This window comes from Apium graveolens, unplaced genomic scaffold (genome assembly GCF_009905375.1).
Source record: "Apium graveolens cultivar Ventura unplaced genomic scaffold, ASM990537v1 ctg5284, whole genome shotgun sequence".
Lineage (NCBI taxonomy): Eukaryota > Viridiplantae > Streptophyta > Magnoliopsida > Apiales > Apiaceae > Apium > Apium graveolens.
Genome location: NW_027418912.1, coordinates 23,059 through 41,346, shown reverse-complemented (window position 1 = coordinate 41,346; position 18,288 = coordinate 23,059). Strand labels below are relative to the sequence as shown.

General features: G+C 35.6%; 1 protein-coding gene across 1 annotated transcript; it reads left to right on the top strand.

Moving 5' to 3' along the window:
- The first annotated feature begins 13,338 nt into the window (after nucleotides 1-13,338).
- Nucleotides 13,339-16,694, top strand: LOC141702574 (protein FAR1-RELATED SEQUENCE 5-like). Its single transcript, XM_074506236.1, has 2 exons — nucleotides 13,339-13,360; nucleotides 16,174-16,694. The coding sequence occupies exons 1-2, from the start codon at nucleotides 13,339-13,341 to the stop codon at nucleotides 16,692-16,694; spliced, it is 543 nt and encodes a 180-aa protein (XP_074362337.1).
- The last annotated feature ends 1,594 nt before the right edge of the window (nucleotides 16,695-18,288 follow it).

The following is an 18,288-nucleotide window of genomic DNA, read 5'->3' as shown; positions in this document are numbered from 1 at the left end:
GGGTCAGCCTTGAAGAGATATATCAGTCTAAAAGAGAAGGCAATGAATAATGCAAATAAGAAGCCTTAGAAGGGTAAACAATGCAAAGCAACTGCTCATGACTACATGAATGTCCACGAAAAAGAGAAAAGAAGTACAGTTCATGCAACTAGTATTCCAGATTATTTTTCCCTTCAAGGATTATATCCTCTACCAAACTGCATTTTAAGTTAAAGGTTTTTATTTTTGTACTTATGTTTTCATGGTTTTCTAAAAATGTCTTTTGATTTTGCGACTGCCTGATATTCGTAGAGTAACCAATGATTTCACCTTCTAGGAATACCGAAAAAGAAATAGTTGCATATGTATTCTAAAATTCGAAACACAAATACAAAGACATGAATTTTGCAAGTCATTATATTTGATGTGAAGATAATAATCAATAGAAGTATAGTTTAAAACTCATACGATGATTTTCCTAAAAATTTTGGAACAATAATTCTGAATTTTGTCATGCAAATATTCTAATATTTTGGATTAGCTATTGTTGTAATCTTGTGGCTTCTTGGGTTCAGTTTCCTCAATGTTACTATTACGCGTCTCACACTCTTATATCTTTAATAAATTAGAAAATTGATATTTAAGTACCAAACCATCTCAAGGAGCTTCTTGTGTATGTATTTTTAATATTTTTCATAAAAGTTACAATTTGAAAACATTTATTTAATTAGATGAAAAATATATTAAAAGTTTGGTCAACTATGGGGTTTTACTATTTGCACCACTTTTACTAAATATATTGATTTTTCTCAAATAGTTAACTCAATTGACACACCGTCTTTGCGTGCACGATCTACAGAGTGTCTAGAATAAAATTACTCAAAAATATATTTTTAGGAAGTGCAATAAAAAACCGGAGATAGCAGTTTTTAGGCAGTAAGCATTTTTGGTGATTACTCTTTGCATGACCTTGACTCCGATATTTTTGTTAAATCTAAAATTTAACATTTTAAGTTCAAATTTTAAAGAGGTCTTCCTCGCTGTATAGGTCATCAACTGTTCATGTTTTATAAGTTTTAAAAAAAATTGAGGGCCATGTTTATTCCCCTGTCAGTACCACGTAACAGTTTGGCTTTCTCGACATTGTTCACTAAAACGGATTTTTCTCCAAAACCGTAAATCACCTTGACAAGATCTTTATATATTTACAAACTACGAAAGAAGTTTTTTACAGTTACGGCAAGTGGAATTCAAAATTACAAGTTTTACATTTCGTAAATCCCTAAACGTACACAAACATAACAACGGGTATATGCGTAACGATTCCCGAGTTTACTACGTGTTGGTTTTCTTAGTGTATGTGTTGGTGTTGGTTTTCTTGGGAATGTTTTTATGGTATTTTTAGAGATTTGGAACTCTTGCATCAAAATTGTGATGGTGGTAAATATCACAAGAAATTTCTTTCGACAACAAAAGACAGTTCATAATTTGTCAATCTTGGAAAAGCAATTCAGAAACAATAGAAATAAGCCTAAAAGATTTTTTAGAATTTCCGTGGATACACTGTTTCAAATTATCGACAATAACTTCTAATAGAGGTAAAAAGATTGAACAGAAACTCGCCTTTCTTCTCATTAATCGAAACTGTTTCAAGTTATCGACAATAACTTCTAATAGAGGTAAAAAGATTGAACAGAAACTCGCCTTTCTTCTCATTAATCGAAACTGTTACTATTAGAAACCTGAGCGAAAAAGACATAAACAACTCGATTCCACGAAAGTTTAGATGAATCTTCGATCTCATTAATCACATATTTTTCTTGTCATTACGCAATCGCTGCGAGCATAATTTTTTTTTTATCAAACCAAGGGGGAAATAGTTCCAAATAGTTGATGCAAGTCCTCCAAAGTTGTTGTTGTCATTCAGAAAGCAACCACGCCCAAAAATCCTCACCCATTCCCTAATAACATTTCACACGGGAATTATTAATTTAATTATGAGGTAAAAGTAAAATTGTATAGATATTTGTAGTTTAAAATTTTAAATGCTAAGCTACTACTGTAAGCTAGGATAATACCTGCTGATCATCATTAGACTGATGATTTCCTTTCGATTCAAAATGTGGAGTCCCAGTGTTGCATCCATTATCATGATACTATAATATTTGTCATATACAGGATTAATTAGTTTAGCATTGAAGATGAAAAGCTAAGAGACTCATGTTCAATTTTAACACCTGGTATTGTAATTTCTTAATTCCATTTAACATGAAACATATATCAACATCTCATACTAGCGGAGTTATCAAGTTTAATGCTATGTATTTGTAAAATATTAGTAATTGCTTGTTTCACGTGAAATGACTTATGTTATGCAGCTATTCCTGAGTCTTAATGATATGAAATATGATGTTAACATGATATCAGATCCTGATATCCCTGGTTACTGGAGGACTCAAGCGATTCCCTCCTACCCCAATATTCTCAATAACTATTGAAAAGATTGATATTGTACTTTGATGTGCCCAAAAATGGGACGAGATCCCCACTGGGATCCCCACTTAGTAATTGAAAATCGTAAGAATTTTCGTAATTAAAATTGCTGACTTTTAAAAAGGTAAAATTTTGAATTCGGAAATTGATGATTTTGTGCAAAGTAAAAATTTTAAATTTTATAAAATTACAAACTTTAACTACGAAGATTACAAGTTCTCATAATTCTCATTTTAAGAAGTTCTTATTTGAGCAATATATATATATATATTGAGAATATTTGAGCAAGATATCCCCACTTGTCCATGCATCAATATATTTTGATATCTGAATAATTTTTCATATGTTAAGTCTATACCTCATCAAGGTCTGTGTTCACCTTTTCAGCATTTGGCATATCTTTTTCTTCCAGAAAGGTATCTCCAAAATCAAAATTGTTTCCAACGTAGTAGTCTTGATATTTGTTCTACATGTGATAACACGTAAAGGAGAAAGATGAAGATAATCATGCGGAAATATATTGATATCTAAATAATTTTGCAAATATTAAGTCAGTTCCTCATCAAGGTTTGTGGGCACCTTGTCAGCATTTGGCATGTCTTTGTTTACCAGAAAGGCACCTCCAAAATCATAATTGTTTCCGACGTCGTAGTCTTGATTTTTGTTCTACAAGCGATAACACGTAAAAGAGAAAGATGAAGATATTCATGCACACTTGTAGAAATTTTAAATTCTAAGACAAGATGTATAGAAGAGAAAGAGCAGAACATAAATTTATGTTAATTTTACCTCAGCATCAGTTGATTCGTTTTTCTGCTCAGGGACAACAGAATCGATTTGAGGATATGCAAAATCTCTCTGTGAAACAAATGTACTATAAATTTAAAAGTCTTTTAATATATTGTTCTGGTTAAATTTGAAGATGAGAAGCTATTTCTGAGACACTCCTCAACAAACAATTAGTCCTCTGTGTATTTGCAGCAATGTATCAATATCTAAATAATTACCTCATCAAGGCTTATGTGCGCCTTGTCAGCATTTTGCATGTCTTTGTTTAGAAAGACATCTCCAAAATTAAAACTGTTTCCGATGTAGTAGTCCTGATTGTTGTTCTACATGCGATAACACGTGAAGGAGAAATATGTACATAATCATGCAGAATATATCAATATCTAAATAATTCTACATATATTAAGTATATACCTCATCAAGGTCTGTTTGCACATTGTCAGCATTTGGCAAGTCTTTGTTAACCAGAAAGGCATCTCCAAAATCAAAATTGTTTCGTATGTAGAACTCTTGATTTTTATTCTACATGTGATAACACGTAAAGGAGAAAGATGAAAATAATTAGGCATATTTTGAAATTTAAATTGTAAACCTTAAGTTGTTTAGCAGAGACAGAGTAGAACATGAATTTATGTAAACTTAATATACCAAATCAGTTGACTGATAGGTACTTCCATAAACGGAAACGTTAATTTGATCAGCAGATCTGTATTGTTGCTCAGGGACAACATTATCAAATGTAGGAGATGCGAAATTTCTCTGTGAAGCAAATGTATTGTAAACTTCAAGTGCACCGCCAGTATAGTAGTTTTGTGGCTGTGTTTGTTTAGAAAAGCCATTCTGATTCATGTGAATCGGAGCCAAAGTTTGGACAGAATTAAATCCACTGCTAATCTTGTCACTGCTAGAAAATTCGGGTGTTTGTGGCTGGTACATCAGACTGGGATATGTACCGTTTGTTAGTCCACTTGGAGGAAAACCTGTAGCATTACAAATCAAATAGTTTTCACCCAAGCTCATTCATGTTAACAAATGCCTGACAGAATCGTGTCAACTGTTTAATTACCTGGACTGGTTAGTAGCTTAGATTGTCCGTAACCTAGTAGTTCCTTATGGCTGAGAAACGATGAGGACCACCTTTTCCCATTTTGGAGTGTTTTAAACAAGTCTGGATTTTGTTCTGCTTCAGACTGTTTCTCTTGGTCGATTCGGTACTTCTGCCAATATTAGAATAAAGAAGACATTAGAACAGCAAAATTAGAAATTCTCGTCACACAGAAGAAAAGGAGAAAAGAGGGGGAGGAACTAACTTGCAAGTGACTGGCTACTTGTTCCCTCCTCAGTCCAGGCACATTCATTACGGTAACAATGTTCCTCGGAATAGATCCTACAACAAAAATTCATCGCGGACAATTCAAGTATGTGAGACATAATCGACATCATTAAACTGTAGTGAAAGACATGTTAAAATGTAACATCTTACCTTGAGGCCCTAGATGCTGCACAGCTCTTACAAACTTGTCATGGAGAAAAGGTGTCCAATTAAGCTTGTTCTTTTTTGTTAGAAGAGCTTTGTCTTTCGGAACTCTGTTTTTGCCATGATTATGATCTTCATTATCAGTTATCTGAAGCTTTCGCTTCGATTTCTTTTCATATAACTTATTACCAGTGTCATCTTCATTGTCCTTAGCAGAACTATCATCAGATATTAAGTTTTTCCCGTTAGCTAGATTCTTTTTCCATTGGTTCACAAAATCCCATATTGATTTCAAGTCTTCTGTAGTAATGGGCTTAACTACGAAAAGGGAAGCTCCACTCTGACTTCCCTCGCATAGATTACTAGCTTCTCAATCACCTGACATCACTAACAATAAAATTTCAAGAGTTTGATTAGTCTGTTGGTGAAGATCATTGAGGGAACTGTACAACTAAAATTGAGGAAAAAAACAATCAAAAAGATTGATACTAATCATCTGAAAAACTGATCTAAAAACCGAGCAACCGCCTTCTTAATATCGTTTACTATTGCATGAAAAATTTATTATGCGCTTCAAAAAAATTGCGGTAATAAAAAAAATACCTAACATAGCACTAGATAAAACTATCTTTCATAAAGCGCGGTTATATATTAATGAAATTTAAATTCAGTTATAGTGACACTCACATACAACCGGTAATTGAAAATCTTGATGAATCCATCTTTGTAGTTCAAACCCATCCATGCCTGGCATGTGGACATCAGATACCACCAGATCAAACTTAATGACTCCAGTCCGTAGGATGCGCAAAGCATCCAGAGGATCCTTGGCAGTCAATACTATGAGAAAACAAAACAAGAAAATATTAGACGCAAAATCTGTTAAGTAACGAGCTCATTTAAAATCTAAAGATGTTAGAAAAAGTCCCTGACTGCATCTGATATTATATTCTAGAAAGATCAGTATGCCACATCGAAAGATTTGAGATGGTAATTTAAAAATCAGTCAGAATGAACGAAATCTTCTGCAATTTTTTTTATAATTTCCTCTTATTTTTAACTCGTACAATTAAAATATGAATTATTAGCAGATTTTATAAACAAGAAATGAATAGAGTTTATGTACTCACCTGGATAGGGGCATCCCTTTAGCAAACTAGCTATAAGAGATAAGCATGTTCTATCATCGTCCACCACCAAAATGGTCACCACTTTTTCCTTAGTACTTCCATCGTTAGAGCCATTGTTTTGATTATTTAACTTAGAAATCTCCATATCTCACAGTCGAAATGAATCGAAATGTATATGCAATAGTGATGGACCAGAATTTCGAGAGAGTATAGGCTTATATACCGATGTAGGTGTAATTTATCCAATGTGCCTAAATATATACCATGTAGGACATGACCAGCATTGTGATAAATTATAATTAAATTGTCTTTTTTTTATATAATATCTTCCTTAAAAAGTTAAAGAGTACGTCATAATTTCTCGATAAAGTAAAATATTATTGCGTTCGAACTCGCATTATAATAAAAATAGAATTTTATCATTATTTTAAATTGTATATGAATTTTAGAAAAAGATACGAAATTTAAAGTTTATCGTTTTTATGATTTTAAAATTGACTAACATAGACAAAATTCATATTTTATGAACTTATAAGCTGAGCTAACTCAGCGGAACCAAGGTCCCCAATACCTGGCATGGAGCCCGCCTAAGGAAATTCTACCAATAAGGAAAAGGTGCACAGCCAGGAAACACATCTACATCTATATTATGATATTTTGATGTAAGCATTGTCCTCATTCACCCCAGAATGTAATTTTGCTCTCAATATAAATAAAAAACTCTACTTTAAGCGATCCATAGCTTGAACCAATTTCATTATGTTGTTCCTTTATTTGCTATCAAATTTAAACAAATGCAGCCCATGTGTACTCAAAGATTTTATAAAAAGGGTATAGAAATTTTATCCCACCCCAGGGAGAAAATTCTATCAAATTAAAAATTACCCCTACCCGAGGTCCTATAAAAGCTCAGCCCATGAGTATTCATAAAATCTTGATAAGTCAAAAATTTTTACCCCATCCCGGGGTCCGCAAAAACGCAGCCCATGTGTAATAAAGCTTCTATCAAATTGAAAATGACCCCATCCCGGGGTCCGCAAAACACATCCCATGTGTATTTATAAAATATTTTTCTATCAAGTTAAAAATTACCACTACCCGGGGTCCTATAAAAGCTCAGCCCATGAGTATTCATAAAATGTTGGTAAGTTAAAATTTTTTACCCCATCCCGGGGTCCGCTAAAAACACAGCCCATGTGTCCGCTAAAACACAGCCCATGTATCCAAGTCAGAAGTTCTAAACATGCAAATCAATATGAAGGAAACGAAGCATAATAACATTAAACTACCCCGGGGAAACACACCCCGGGGGGGCAACTCGAGATTCAAATTACAATCAAGTCTAAAAAGCCAAAAGGCTTAGTTCGGAACGACTTAGGCTAAAAACAAGAAAATAGAAATTACATGCCAAAACATGGCAGAGTCTTCAAGCTTCAAACGGCAGAGTCGGCGGGAGGAGAAGGAGGCTGCTCTGGATTACCCTCTAGTACGGGAGGCTGTTCGACAAGTGGCGACCCGGAGAAGGAGGGAACATTGCTGGACGTCCCAACACCGGACTCCATTGCCCGGAGAGCTTCCTTTTCCTGCTCCAACCGGGTCTCCTCTTCTATATACTTCTCCAAGAAGACGTCTATTGTACCATGAGACTCTTCGCCGAGATACTTCGAAGCAACATTCCAGCAGATCTGGATCTTCTCCAGCGCTTTGTCATTTAGCTCTTCGAAGTACGCGGGATTGCCCCGGAACCCTGCCAGAACCTCCTCGGGAGTGGGTCGGGCGGCAAGATCATCCCTCAACTTTTGATTTTCAGCCCTCATCTCCCGGACAGAAGCCTCAGCCCGGTCCTGCCTCTCCCGGATCTCGTCCAAAATCTTCTTACGAGCAGCAGCCTCCCTTGCACTCGCCTCCTTCAACTCCCGGATCTCCCGGGACAACCGCTCGGATTCAGTCTTATAGACCTCGGCAGCATCAGCCTTCGCCTGAAGGCTCCGGGTTATACAAACCAGTCCAACAACCCGGGAGTTAGCCTGAAAGCATTATAAGTCATGATTAGGCAACACAAATACAAGAACACAAGAAGAAGGCAAGTAAGAAAAAGGCTTACAACAGTGATATCCTCCTGAAGCCCGACCAGGAAGTCGTCGAGGGGCTCCTTCTTGTATTTCTTCCTCTCCGCCGTGCTGGCATAATTCTCAAACAACTCTCTCCGGCGAGTCTCCGGGGTGAAACTTGCAAGCAGGGCGTTCAAAGTTTCCGGAGTGTCCGGGGCCAGATCAACAACAGACTTCTTTGAAACCGGGCCCTCAGACACATCATCACCTTTGTCCCCGGAACTCGCGGGGGCGCCCTTCCTCTTTCGAGGTACTGGAACTCTTATCACATCCCCCTGCTGCACGTCCTCGGCCCAGGGCTCGTTGATCACGATTGTTGTCCTCCCCGGGCGAGACGGCGCCGCCTTCCGGGCTGCATCATCACCCTCTCCAACCTTCTTCTTCCCAACATCCACGCTCGTCATTCCCCCAATCCTTCGCAGCTTGGCCGACAGATCTTTAAGTTGGGCAGATATATTGGGGGATTAGGGAATCAACTTCGGAATACCTGAAAAGGAAAACAACAAAATATCAGTCCCGGATACAAGCACTCAATAAAAGTTACGGTATCAAAATAAAACTAAGGCAATAGACTTACATCCGGCAGCATGCATGTTTTCATTGCTAGTGAAATAGTCCCGGGTCCACTGCGTTCCAAGTGCCCCACAGAAGGCATAAACCATTGCGAGAGCTGCTTGCCCGAGCCACTGGACCGGAAACCTATCTGTTTTAATTTCAAGTTTATGGAGTGGCATGAACTCCAGATCCCCACCCCGGACAAAAATAAACTCCCGGTGCCATCCCTTAAGCGACGTCAACATACTAACCGGGAGAACCATCTTATCAGAGGGGTACCCACAATCCTCTATCCTAAATATGAACTCGTAAATCGGCCGAGCGGTGGATCTCTTAATTTTAAAAATATGATGAAAAAGTTTGAAGGTGGGGGGGTAATTTTTGGCATGGCAGCAAGCTAAGAACCAGCTGATCCATTTCACCGAATTCGGGGCTAGCTGAGTAAAAGGGATACCATAAACATCCCGGCATAGGGATTTGGTGAACTGATGTAATCCAAGGCGCATGCCCCGGAGATGCTCTAATGGAATACCAACCCATCCCCCCTCCGGTCGATGGTATACCCTTTCATGCTCCTCAGGCCATCTCCACTGATATGTGTCATCAAGGTTAAAGGCAAGTCTAAGGGCGCCATCTACCTCGGCGTCCGTGTATTTCTCTTGGACCTCTTTATGAACTGCCCCACGCTCATACCTAGTCCCTGGGGCGGTGAAGAATTTCCTATTCATCTCATCCTTATTATAAGGCTCCCGACCTCCCAAACCATCTGGGCCCCCATATGCCTCAGATAAATCTCTGTAATAAAAGCTCAGGGTCTTGGGGTTCACTCTGCACTAGACAAAGTATTCATCTACATCCTTCGATGACCCATCCGGATTCGATAGGGTACCCCCGGGACCTAATACTAGGGTCTGAGCTAAAACTTGTTGAGGCTGGTCAACCCGGGGAGGCATCTCTACTAAACTACAGCTAGAAGAGGAAGATGGGTAGAAGGAGTTAAGTTCACCTAACCCGACAGGACGCTCGGGATACCGGTTCCTAAGAGTAGTAATACGTTTAAAACGGCTACCTGGCATATACTATACGTGTCTATATAAACGCACCACGGAGTCAATGCCAAACCCGAACCCAACAACAAAAAAAGACAAAAAACAGAAAAAGTTTAGAAACAAATCATGTACGTATCTTACCCCAAAAATAAGATCTACAACATATACATACATATACAACCAAAAAACACACCCCGGGCTCTTTAACTTTTTACGCTACTAAAAACCCACTTTTTCGCATAAAAAACTACCAAAATCCATGTTATTTACACAAATGAGACACAAAGCCATTGGAAAAGCTACGCAAAAACTACACTACAAAGATTCAAGGCCAAAACATCAAGGCGGTCATGAAATACGAGCAAGAAATGCAAAGTGGCGAAGCAAAAACTCTCGCAAAATAACTACATGCATTGCAAAAACATAAGGAAAAAGTGAAAAAGGAAGCAAAAGAATCGAGATACTTACAAATGGGCAGGAGAAAGAAATGTGGCTTCAACAAGAAATGCTCTGAAAAATCTCTGAAAATCTCTCTTGGCTCTCTCTGTGGAAGTGTTTGCGTAAAATAAAAATGGAGAGAAAATGCAAGTATTTATAGAGGGTAGAGAGAAGAGATGAACGATTTTGTGATTAAGGGAACCGTCAGGGCCACGTGGCACCCCCTGATTGGCGTCAATTTAATAACCGCAACAATTATTACCACTACTGCAATCATGTCACGGTGCGTCTTTTTAGGAAAATAAGGGGGGGAAATTGTACACTCAAAAGATACGCATAAAAAGTGTATATCTCTGACCCCGGCTGGAATCCCAAAAGCCGCCTGGCATCCCGGATTTGCAGGGACAGCTTTTCAGAGTCTAGTTAAATCAAATGTCAGGAGTGTACTTGCCCACAAAACCGTGCCCAAAATTCGAACTCAAAATCAAATGACTAACCAAGTCAACCCCGGAGTCTCATCCCCATTTGACCCCGGGGCTAGGGGCAATAAATCAAACAACCCCTAAAATTTTCCAAAGTATTTCAATGACTCTCACCTTGAACTCAAGTCAAATGACTAACCAAGTCAACCCCGGAGTCTCATCCCCATGTGACCCCGGGCTTAGGGGGCAATGAATCAAACAACCCCCAAAATTTTCCAAAGTATTTCAAGGAATCTCACCTTGAACTCAAGTCAAATGACTAACCAAATCAACCCCGGAGTCTCATCCCCATGTGACCCCGGGGTTAAGGGGCAGCAAATCAAACAACCCCCAAAATTTTACAAAGGCGCCGCGGCACAAAGGCAATTACTCTACTCCCCCATCCGGGTAAACCCGCATAAGGGAGTGGGGGAAAATGATAACCCATAACAATTCAGGCACAAGTGAAGAGGCCCAGGGCCTAAATACAAGACCCCAGGACACGTGGCGACATCACCACCGTCCAGGTCCCAGAGATCCTGAACAATCCTACGGTCCGGATCTGGCAGTAATCTGACGGATTCAGCGTTAACCTTGAGGAGCCCAGGACATGTGGCAGCATCGCCACCGTCCAGGTATCCGGGATCCAAGACGTTCCTACGGTCCGGATATGGTAGTATTCTGACGCATCCCAGGCGTCCAGCTGCCCTACAGTCCAAAAGGCCAACCTACGGTCCAGATGAAAAGGGACAAACCCCTTAACCTTAGTAGGAGGCCTATAAAAGGTAGAATGGAAGGAAGGTTACAGGTTACAATCTTACATACTCTCTCCCTCACCTATACTTACATGCACACACGTACTCCTCACAAATATATTCGCATAATCCCAACTTTGCCCTCCTTCTCCTTAAAACCCCTTTCTCATTCTCATGCCGGAGGTGCCGCGGGGACGCTACCCCCTCCGGTTCTGTTTTGTAGGTTCCAACCCTACAGCTACACCGCACGCCGCCGCCGTCGTAGTCCAAAAGGAGTTTGAGTCCGGGCCCAGTAAGGAGAAGGCCCCGGAGTGATCTGGGATTATCAAGCTCATTCATGTTAACAAATGCCTGACAGAATCGTGTCAACTATTTAATTACCTGGACTGGTTAATAGCTTAGATTGTCCGTAACCTAGTAGTGCCTTATGGCTGAGAAACAATGAGGACCACCTTTTCCCATTTTGGAGTGTTTTAAACAAGTCTGGATTTTGTTCTGCTTCAGACTTCAGACTGTTTCTCTTGGTCGATTCGGTACTTCTGCGAATATTAGAATAAAGAAGACATTAGAACAGCAAAATTAGAAATTCTCGTCACACAGAAGAAAAGGAGAAAAGAGGGGGGATAAACTAACTTGCAAGTGACTGGCTACTTGTTCCCTCCTCAGTCCAGGCACATTCATTACGGTAACAATGTTCCTCGGAATAGATCCTACAATAAAAATTCATCGCGGATAATTCAAGTATGTGAGACATAATCAACATCATTAAATTGTAGTGAAAGACTTGTTAAAATGTAAAATCTTACCTTGAGGCCCTAGATGCTGCACAGCTCTTACAAACTTGTCATGGAGAAAAGGTGTCCAATTAAGCTTGTTCTTTTTTGTTAGAAGAGCTTTGTCTTTCAGAACTCTGTTTTTTCCATGATTATGATCTTCATTATCAGTTATCTGAAGCTTTCGCTTCGATAACTTTTCATATAACTTATTACCAGTGTCATCTTCATTGTCCTTAGCAGAACTATCATCAGATATTAAGTTTTTCCCTTTAGCTAGATTCTTTTTCCATTGGTTCATAAAATCCCATATTGATTTCAAGTCTTCTGTAGTAATGGGCTTAGATACGAAAAGGGAAGCTCCACCTGACTTCCCTCGCATAGATTATTAGCTTCTTTGTCACCTGACATCACTAACAATAAAATTTCAAGAGTTTGATTAGTGTATTGGTGAAGATCATTGAGGGAACTGTACAACTAAAATTGAGGAAAAAAATCCAAAAGATTGATACTAATCATTTGAAAAACTGATCTAAAAACCGAGGAATCGCTTTCTTAATATCGTTTACTATTGCATAAAAAATTTATTATGCGGTTCAAAAAAATTACGGTAATCAAAAAAATACCTAACATAGCACTAGATAAAACTATTTTTCATAAAGCGCGGTTATATATTAATGAAATTTAAATTCAGTTATAATGACACTCACTTACAACCGGTAATTGAAAATCTTGATGAATCCTTCTTTGTAGTTCAAACCCATCCATGCCTGGCATGTGGACATCATATACCACCAGATCAAACTTAATGACTCCAGTCCGTAGGATGCACAAAGCATCCAGAGGATCCTTGGCAGTCAATACTATGAGAAAACAAAACAAGAAAATATTAGACGCAACATCTGTTAAGTAACGAGCTCATTTAAAATCTAAAGATGTTAGAAAAAGGCATCTGGTACTATATTCTAGAAAGATCAGTATGCCACATCAAAAGATTTGAGATGGTAATTTAAAAATCAGTCAAAATGAACCAAATCTTCTGCAATTTTTTATAATTTCCTCTTGTTTTTAACTCGTACAATTAAAATATGAATTATTAGCAGATTTTATAAACAAGAAATGAATAGAGTTTATATACATACCTCGATAGGCGCATCCCTTTAGCAAACTAGCAATAAGAGATAAGCAGGTTCTATCATCGTCCACCACCAAAATGGTCACCATTTTTTCCTTAGTACTTCCATTGTTAGAGCCATTATTTTGATTATTTAACTTAGAAATCTCCATATCTCACAGTCGAAATGAATTGAAATGTATATGCAATAGTGATGGGACCAAAATTTCGAGACTGTATAGGCTAATATACAGATGTAGGTATAATTTATCCAATATGCCTAAATATATACCGCGTAGGGGATCTAGCTAGGGGCATTTAGGACATGACCAGCATTGTGATAAATTATAATTAAATTGACTTTTTTTATATAATATCTTCCATAAAAGTTAAGGAGTACGTCATAATTTCTTGATAAAGTAAAATATTATTGGGTTCGAACTTGCATTATAATAAAAATAGAATTTTATCATTATTTGAAATTGGATATGAATTTTAGAAAATGATACTTAAGTTAAAGTTTATCGTTTTTATGATTTTAAAATTGACTAACATAGACAAAAATCATATGTTCTGCTGGTACAGAAATTCATGACTATAAAAGTACAAAATATACACAAAATTATTAAACTAAAAACATAGCATTCGCATACTCAACCTAATCACGGTGAAGTATGGGCTCGGCTTAATTGGTAAAATTTGGGCAAAATTGTTACTTGTTATCCTCCGGCGTATTGGCTGTGTGGGCAACTGACCCCACTGAAATTTGAAAAACAGAAATTTTGAATGTTCGAATTTAATTATGAAAAAAGTTATAATAAATAAGTTTTACCTTTACTCCTTTGAAAATATAGATTTATAGTAATAAATTGTGATTTGACCCCATACCATTGTGCATTATGGTAGAATAGGTTCATTATAAATATTTTGTTAATATTTCTAAATTATTTTCTACATTCATCTTGGTCTTTAAAAATTTTTTGAACTTGTGGCTCGAATTTCTAGCTACGCCAGTGGTTATGCTGAAGGTTGTACTCTTAACAAACAATTGTAGTTATTGTAAATGGAAAGTGAAAGATTAAAAATTTTTTATTAGTGTAATAAATCTGGGTTTAAAATAAATTTTAATTTTTTTAATCAAGAAAATATTTATTGATAATTCTTTTTTCATATGAATTCTTTTTTCCTATTGATTTCGTGAAATGAAATTTGGATAAAGCTAAATTTCCAATAGTTGAGTTTTCGATATAAACAGGTGGAGGGTTAAAGATAAAGACAAGAGCACCTTCATTTTTCTTATAGAATAATCTCAAATTCATTATTTCATTTAATAGATGAGCAATACCTTTTTAACAATACCTTTTTATTAAAAAAAATTATAAAAAGATGTTCAAACAATATCTTCTTAAAAATACTAAAATAAATATTAGATTGAATATATAAGTATGATATGTATGGATTAGCTGAATCGAAGTTCTGTCCGCTTTTGGTTGACTATAAATTTCAAAGAATATTTGGTTCGAGGACCCACAAAAAAATACGATTTACGTTAATTAGTCCAAAACAATTAGCAAAAAAAGGTTATAAGCATTTCTAGTTCCTTGACAAGAAAAGGTTTAAAATGTTGCTCAGGTTAAAATCTCTTCAAAATATATTAAAGGAAATAAAAAAAAGAGAACTAAAATTCACACCACAGTATATATAAATATATATATATATATATATACACGACAATTTTCAAATACAAACCAATTTTAGAATAAAAATTATAAACTAGTGATTGATATAGGTATAAGTAGTGATTATAAACTAGAGAAAATATAATATTTTAGCTAGTGTATTACTTCATTAGATGTAAAAATATATTGTGTTGATTATGTTGGGACTCCATAAAATAGTATTTTAGTGAGGTTATTATTTTATGGATTACAATTTATTTGAGGTTCACACACACATATATATATATATATATATATATATATATATATATGATAGTGCTCTAAAGAGAACTTCTGAAACTGAAAACCGTAAGAATTTTCGTAATTAAAATTGCTGACTTTTAAAAAGGTAAAATTTTGAATTCGAAAATTGATGATTTTGTGCAAAGTAAAAATTTTAAATTTTATAAAATTACAAACTTTAGCTATGAAGATTACAAGTTCTCATAATTCTCATTTTAAGAAGTTCTTATTTGAGCAATATATATATATATGTATGTATATAAGCAATTGTTGAAATGAAAATAATTCTTATTATATAAGTAGAATGAAATCACAGCCATTTATTTTTTTCCCAAAGATTCATCCGATCGGTTTATTTTGTTATTAATTCAAAACCTTGAAGACATTTATATGGTCTAATTAATTTCAAGGTCACCATTTATTTCTATTCTTTCTCTCTCTACTATTTCTCTCTCTAAGTTTTCTCTATCAATTTCCGCATCCCGTACATTCTCTATCTTTCTTCAATTTTTCTTTTTCGTGATTATCACTGAGCTCACTAAGTTCATATCTTGTTTCTTTTCATTTTTTTAATCGATTGATTTCATAGGTATTCTAAAGCACGATTACTTCAGATTTGTTGAAAATTTCTATGAATTAAGGTAATTACTTGCGTCTTAAACTCTTTTTATGTGTTTCATACCTTTCAGTTGATTTAGTAGTTTAAATGTAAAATTTAATAGTTACTTTCACTGATTATTCGACTATTATTAGTGATTATATGTTGTGAGCTAACTTTGATTGTAGTGCGTTTGTAGTTTTGTTTCTTATGTATTTTGAATTTGTAAGTTATTATTGGTATTTTTTTAGTGATTATAATTTTCTGTGAATCAATGTCATTTGCTTATGTCTTAAGCCTTAACTGATTATTTGACTACGATTAGTGATAATGTAGTTATTAATTAATTTTACATGTGGTACATTTGTTATCATTGATATTGCTTTTTTATTTGTAATTGTAAACAAGTGTATTGTTAGTGATTGTTGGTTAATTATGCTATATTAATATATTTTAGTTTGTTATGACTGAATTTTTTATATGTTTTTAGGTTCCAGTTGCGGTGATTCGTGTCATATTAGCCGTTTAGTAGGTGATTATGTATCTAATGGCGGTAACAGTTTATCTGAAAGTGAGATTTCTGTTTCGCGTTTTAATATTACACATGGTGGTCATAAGTATTACATTCCAAAGTATAGTGGTGATATTTCTAAACCAGAGGTTAATCAGAGTTTTGATAGTTTGGAAAAAGGTATTGAATTTTACAAGGAATATGGGAGGTTATCTAGATTTAATGTGAGGTTGAATATTGAAATGAAAGATGATAGGGATGAAATAATTTTGAGAAAATATATTATTTGTGGGAGAGCTGGTTTTAATGATCTGCCTAGAAATTTAGATGAAAGTTCTAGTAAAATTGTTAAGCGTAGGAGGACTGTTTCAGGGAGGTCGTATTGGTCCGACAAGTATGTTATTGCTGTGTTTGAGGAAAAACACAATCATCCGTTAGCTTCTGAAGAGGGTCTTCAATTTTTGAAAGCAAATAGAGAAATGACTAATCGTATGCGCTAACATGTTGTTGATACTGCTAAAGTGAATATTGGTACTAGTAAATCTCTTACTTTGATGAAGGAACAGGTTGGTGGTTATGGCAATATTGGTGCTTTGGTACATGATTTTCAGAATTTTAATAGAGATTTAAGGTGTTATGTTGGTTAGGCTGATGCACAGATATTGCTGGAAAAGTTTAAAGTTTTACATGAGACATGTGAATCATTTTATTATGCATATGATGTTGATTGTGAGGGTCATTTAACGAATCTTTTTTGGGCTGATACTACTGCTAGAAGAAATTATGAATTAAATGGATATGTTGTATCCTTTGATGCTACATTTAATACAAATCGGTATATTTTCTACCATTTTAGGTTTTTTTTTAAATTGTATGATTCTTTTTGACCATTTTGTGTTTATTTTAACAGGTATAACATGATCTTTGCTCCTTTTACCGGTGTGGATAAACATGATCTATGTGTCACATTTGCTGCATGTCTTCTTGTTAAGAAGGATAACAGTCATTATAAATGGGCGTTTCAGCATTTTTTGAAGCAATAAAGCATAATCATATTCTTATCGTTCTGACCAGTGTCATGCAATGAAAGCTGTTGTTCCTGAAGTTTTTAAAGCAACCAATGAATATCCTGCCACTAAGCATCGTTTATGCATGTGGCATATAATCCAGAAATCCCCTCTTAAGGTATGTTAGATGATAATTTTTAAATTTATTTTTTTATTTTGGTGATTTATTGCATTTGGTTGTTACTGTTTTTGTAAGATTGATTTATATTTTTTAACCAATACCATCTTCTTTGAAAATGATCACTGATTTCGCTTCTATAATATTATTTGTTGGTAATATTGATTTTCTTTGTTTGGCTTTTTTGGCTTCTTTTATTTATCGTTTTTAAGTTGTTGAAGTGATTTCAATGTTTGATTTTTGTATTTGCTGTAATTTATTTGTCAGCTTGGCAATCGATTGTGTAAGGAAACTGACTTTATGGAGAAGATGAAGAAATTTATCTGGTCTTCAACTATTTAGCCTGATGAGTTTGAATCAGGGTGGTTATCAGTTATGAAAGAGTTTAAACTTGAATGGAACAAGTGGTTAGGAAAAATGTATTCGCTTAGAAAGTCTTGGATTCCTGCGTATTTTTGAGGTGAACCTGTGTTTGGGTAAATGAGAACTACCTCGCGGTCTAAGAGTGATAATTTTTTCTTTAGTCAGTTTTATAGATAAGGGAGTACTTTATGTGAATTCTGGTTTCGGTTTGAAAATGCTATGGATAAGCGGCGGAATGAAACTCGTAGATTAAACCATGAGTCCAATTCAAGCCTGCCAATTACTGTTTCAAAGTGGTTCATTGAAGATGATGCTACTGATTTGTTTACAAGAGCTATTTTTTATAAACTTCAAGATGAGATTATTTCTTCTTGTTTGAATATGCAAATCAAGAAAATGAGTGAAGAAATTGACGGCATTACTTGTTTGGAAATCAGAGATGTTAAAGTGAAAGATAAAATCTTTAAGGTAATTGTATGATATTTCATTAATTACATAGTATACTCTGTGTTGGTGATTATTACATTTGATTAAATTTTGCAGGTG

Bases quoted from the DNA above. Each gene is read 5' to 3' on its own strand.
- LOC141702574 (XM_074506236.1), top strand. From the start codon at position 13,339: ATGGGACCAAAATTTCGAGACT. The intron at 13,361-16,173 runs GTATAGGCTAAT...ATATGTTTTTAG, and splicing joins GGGACCAAAATTTCGAGACT to GTTCCAGTTGCGGTGATTCG.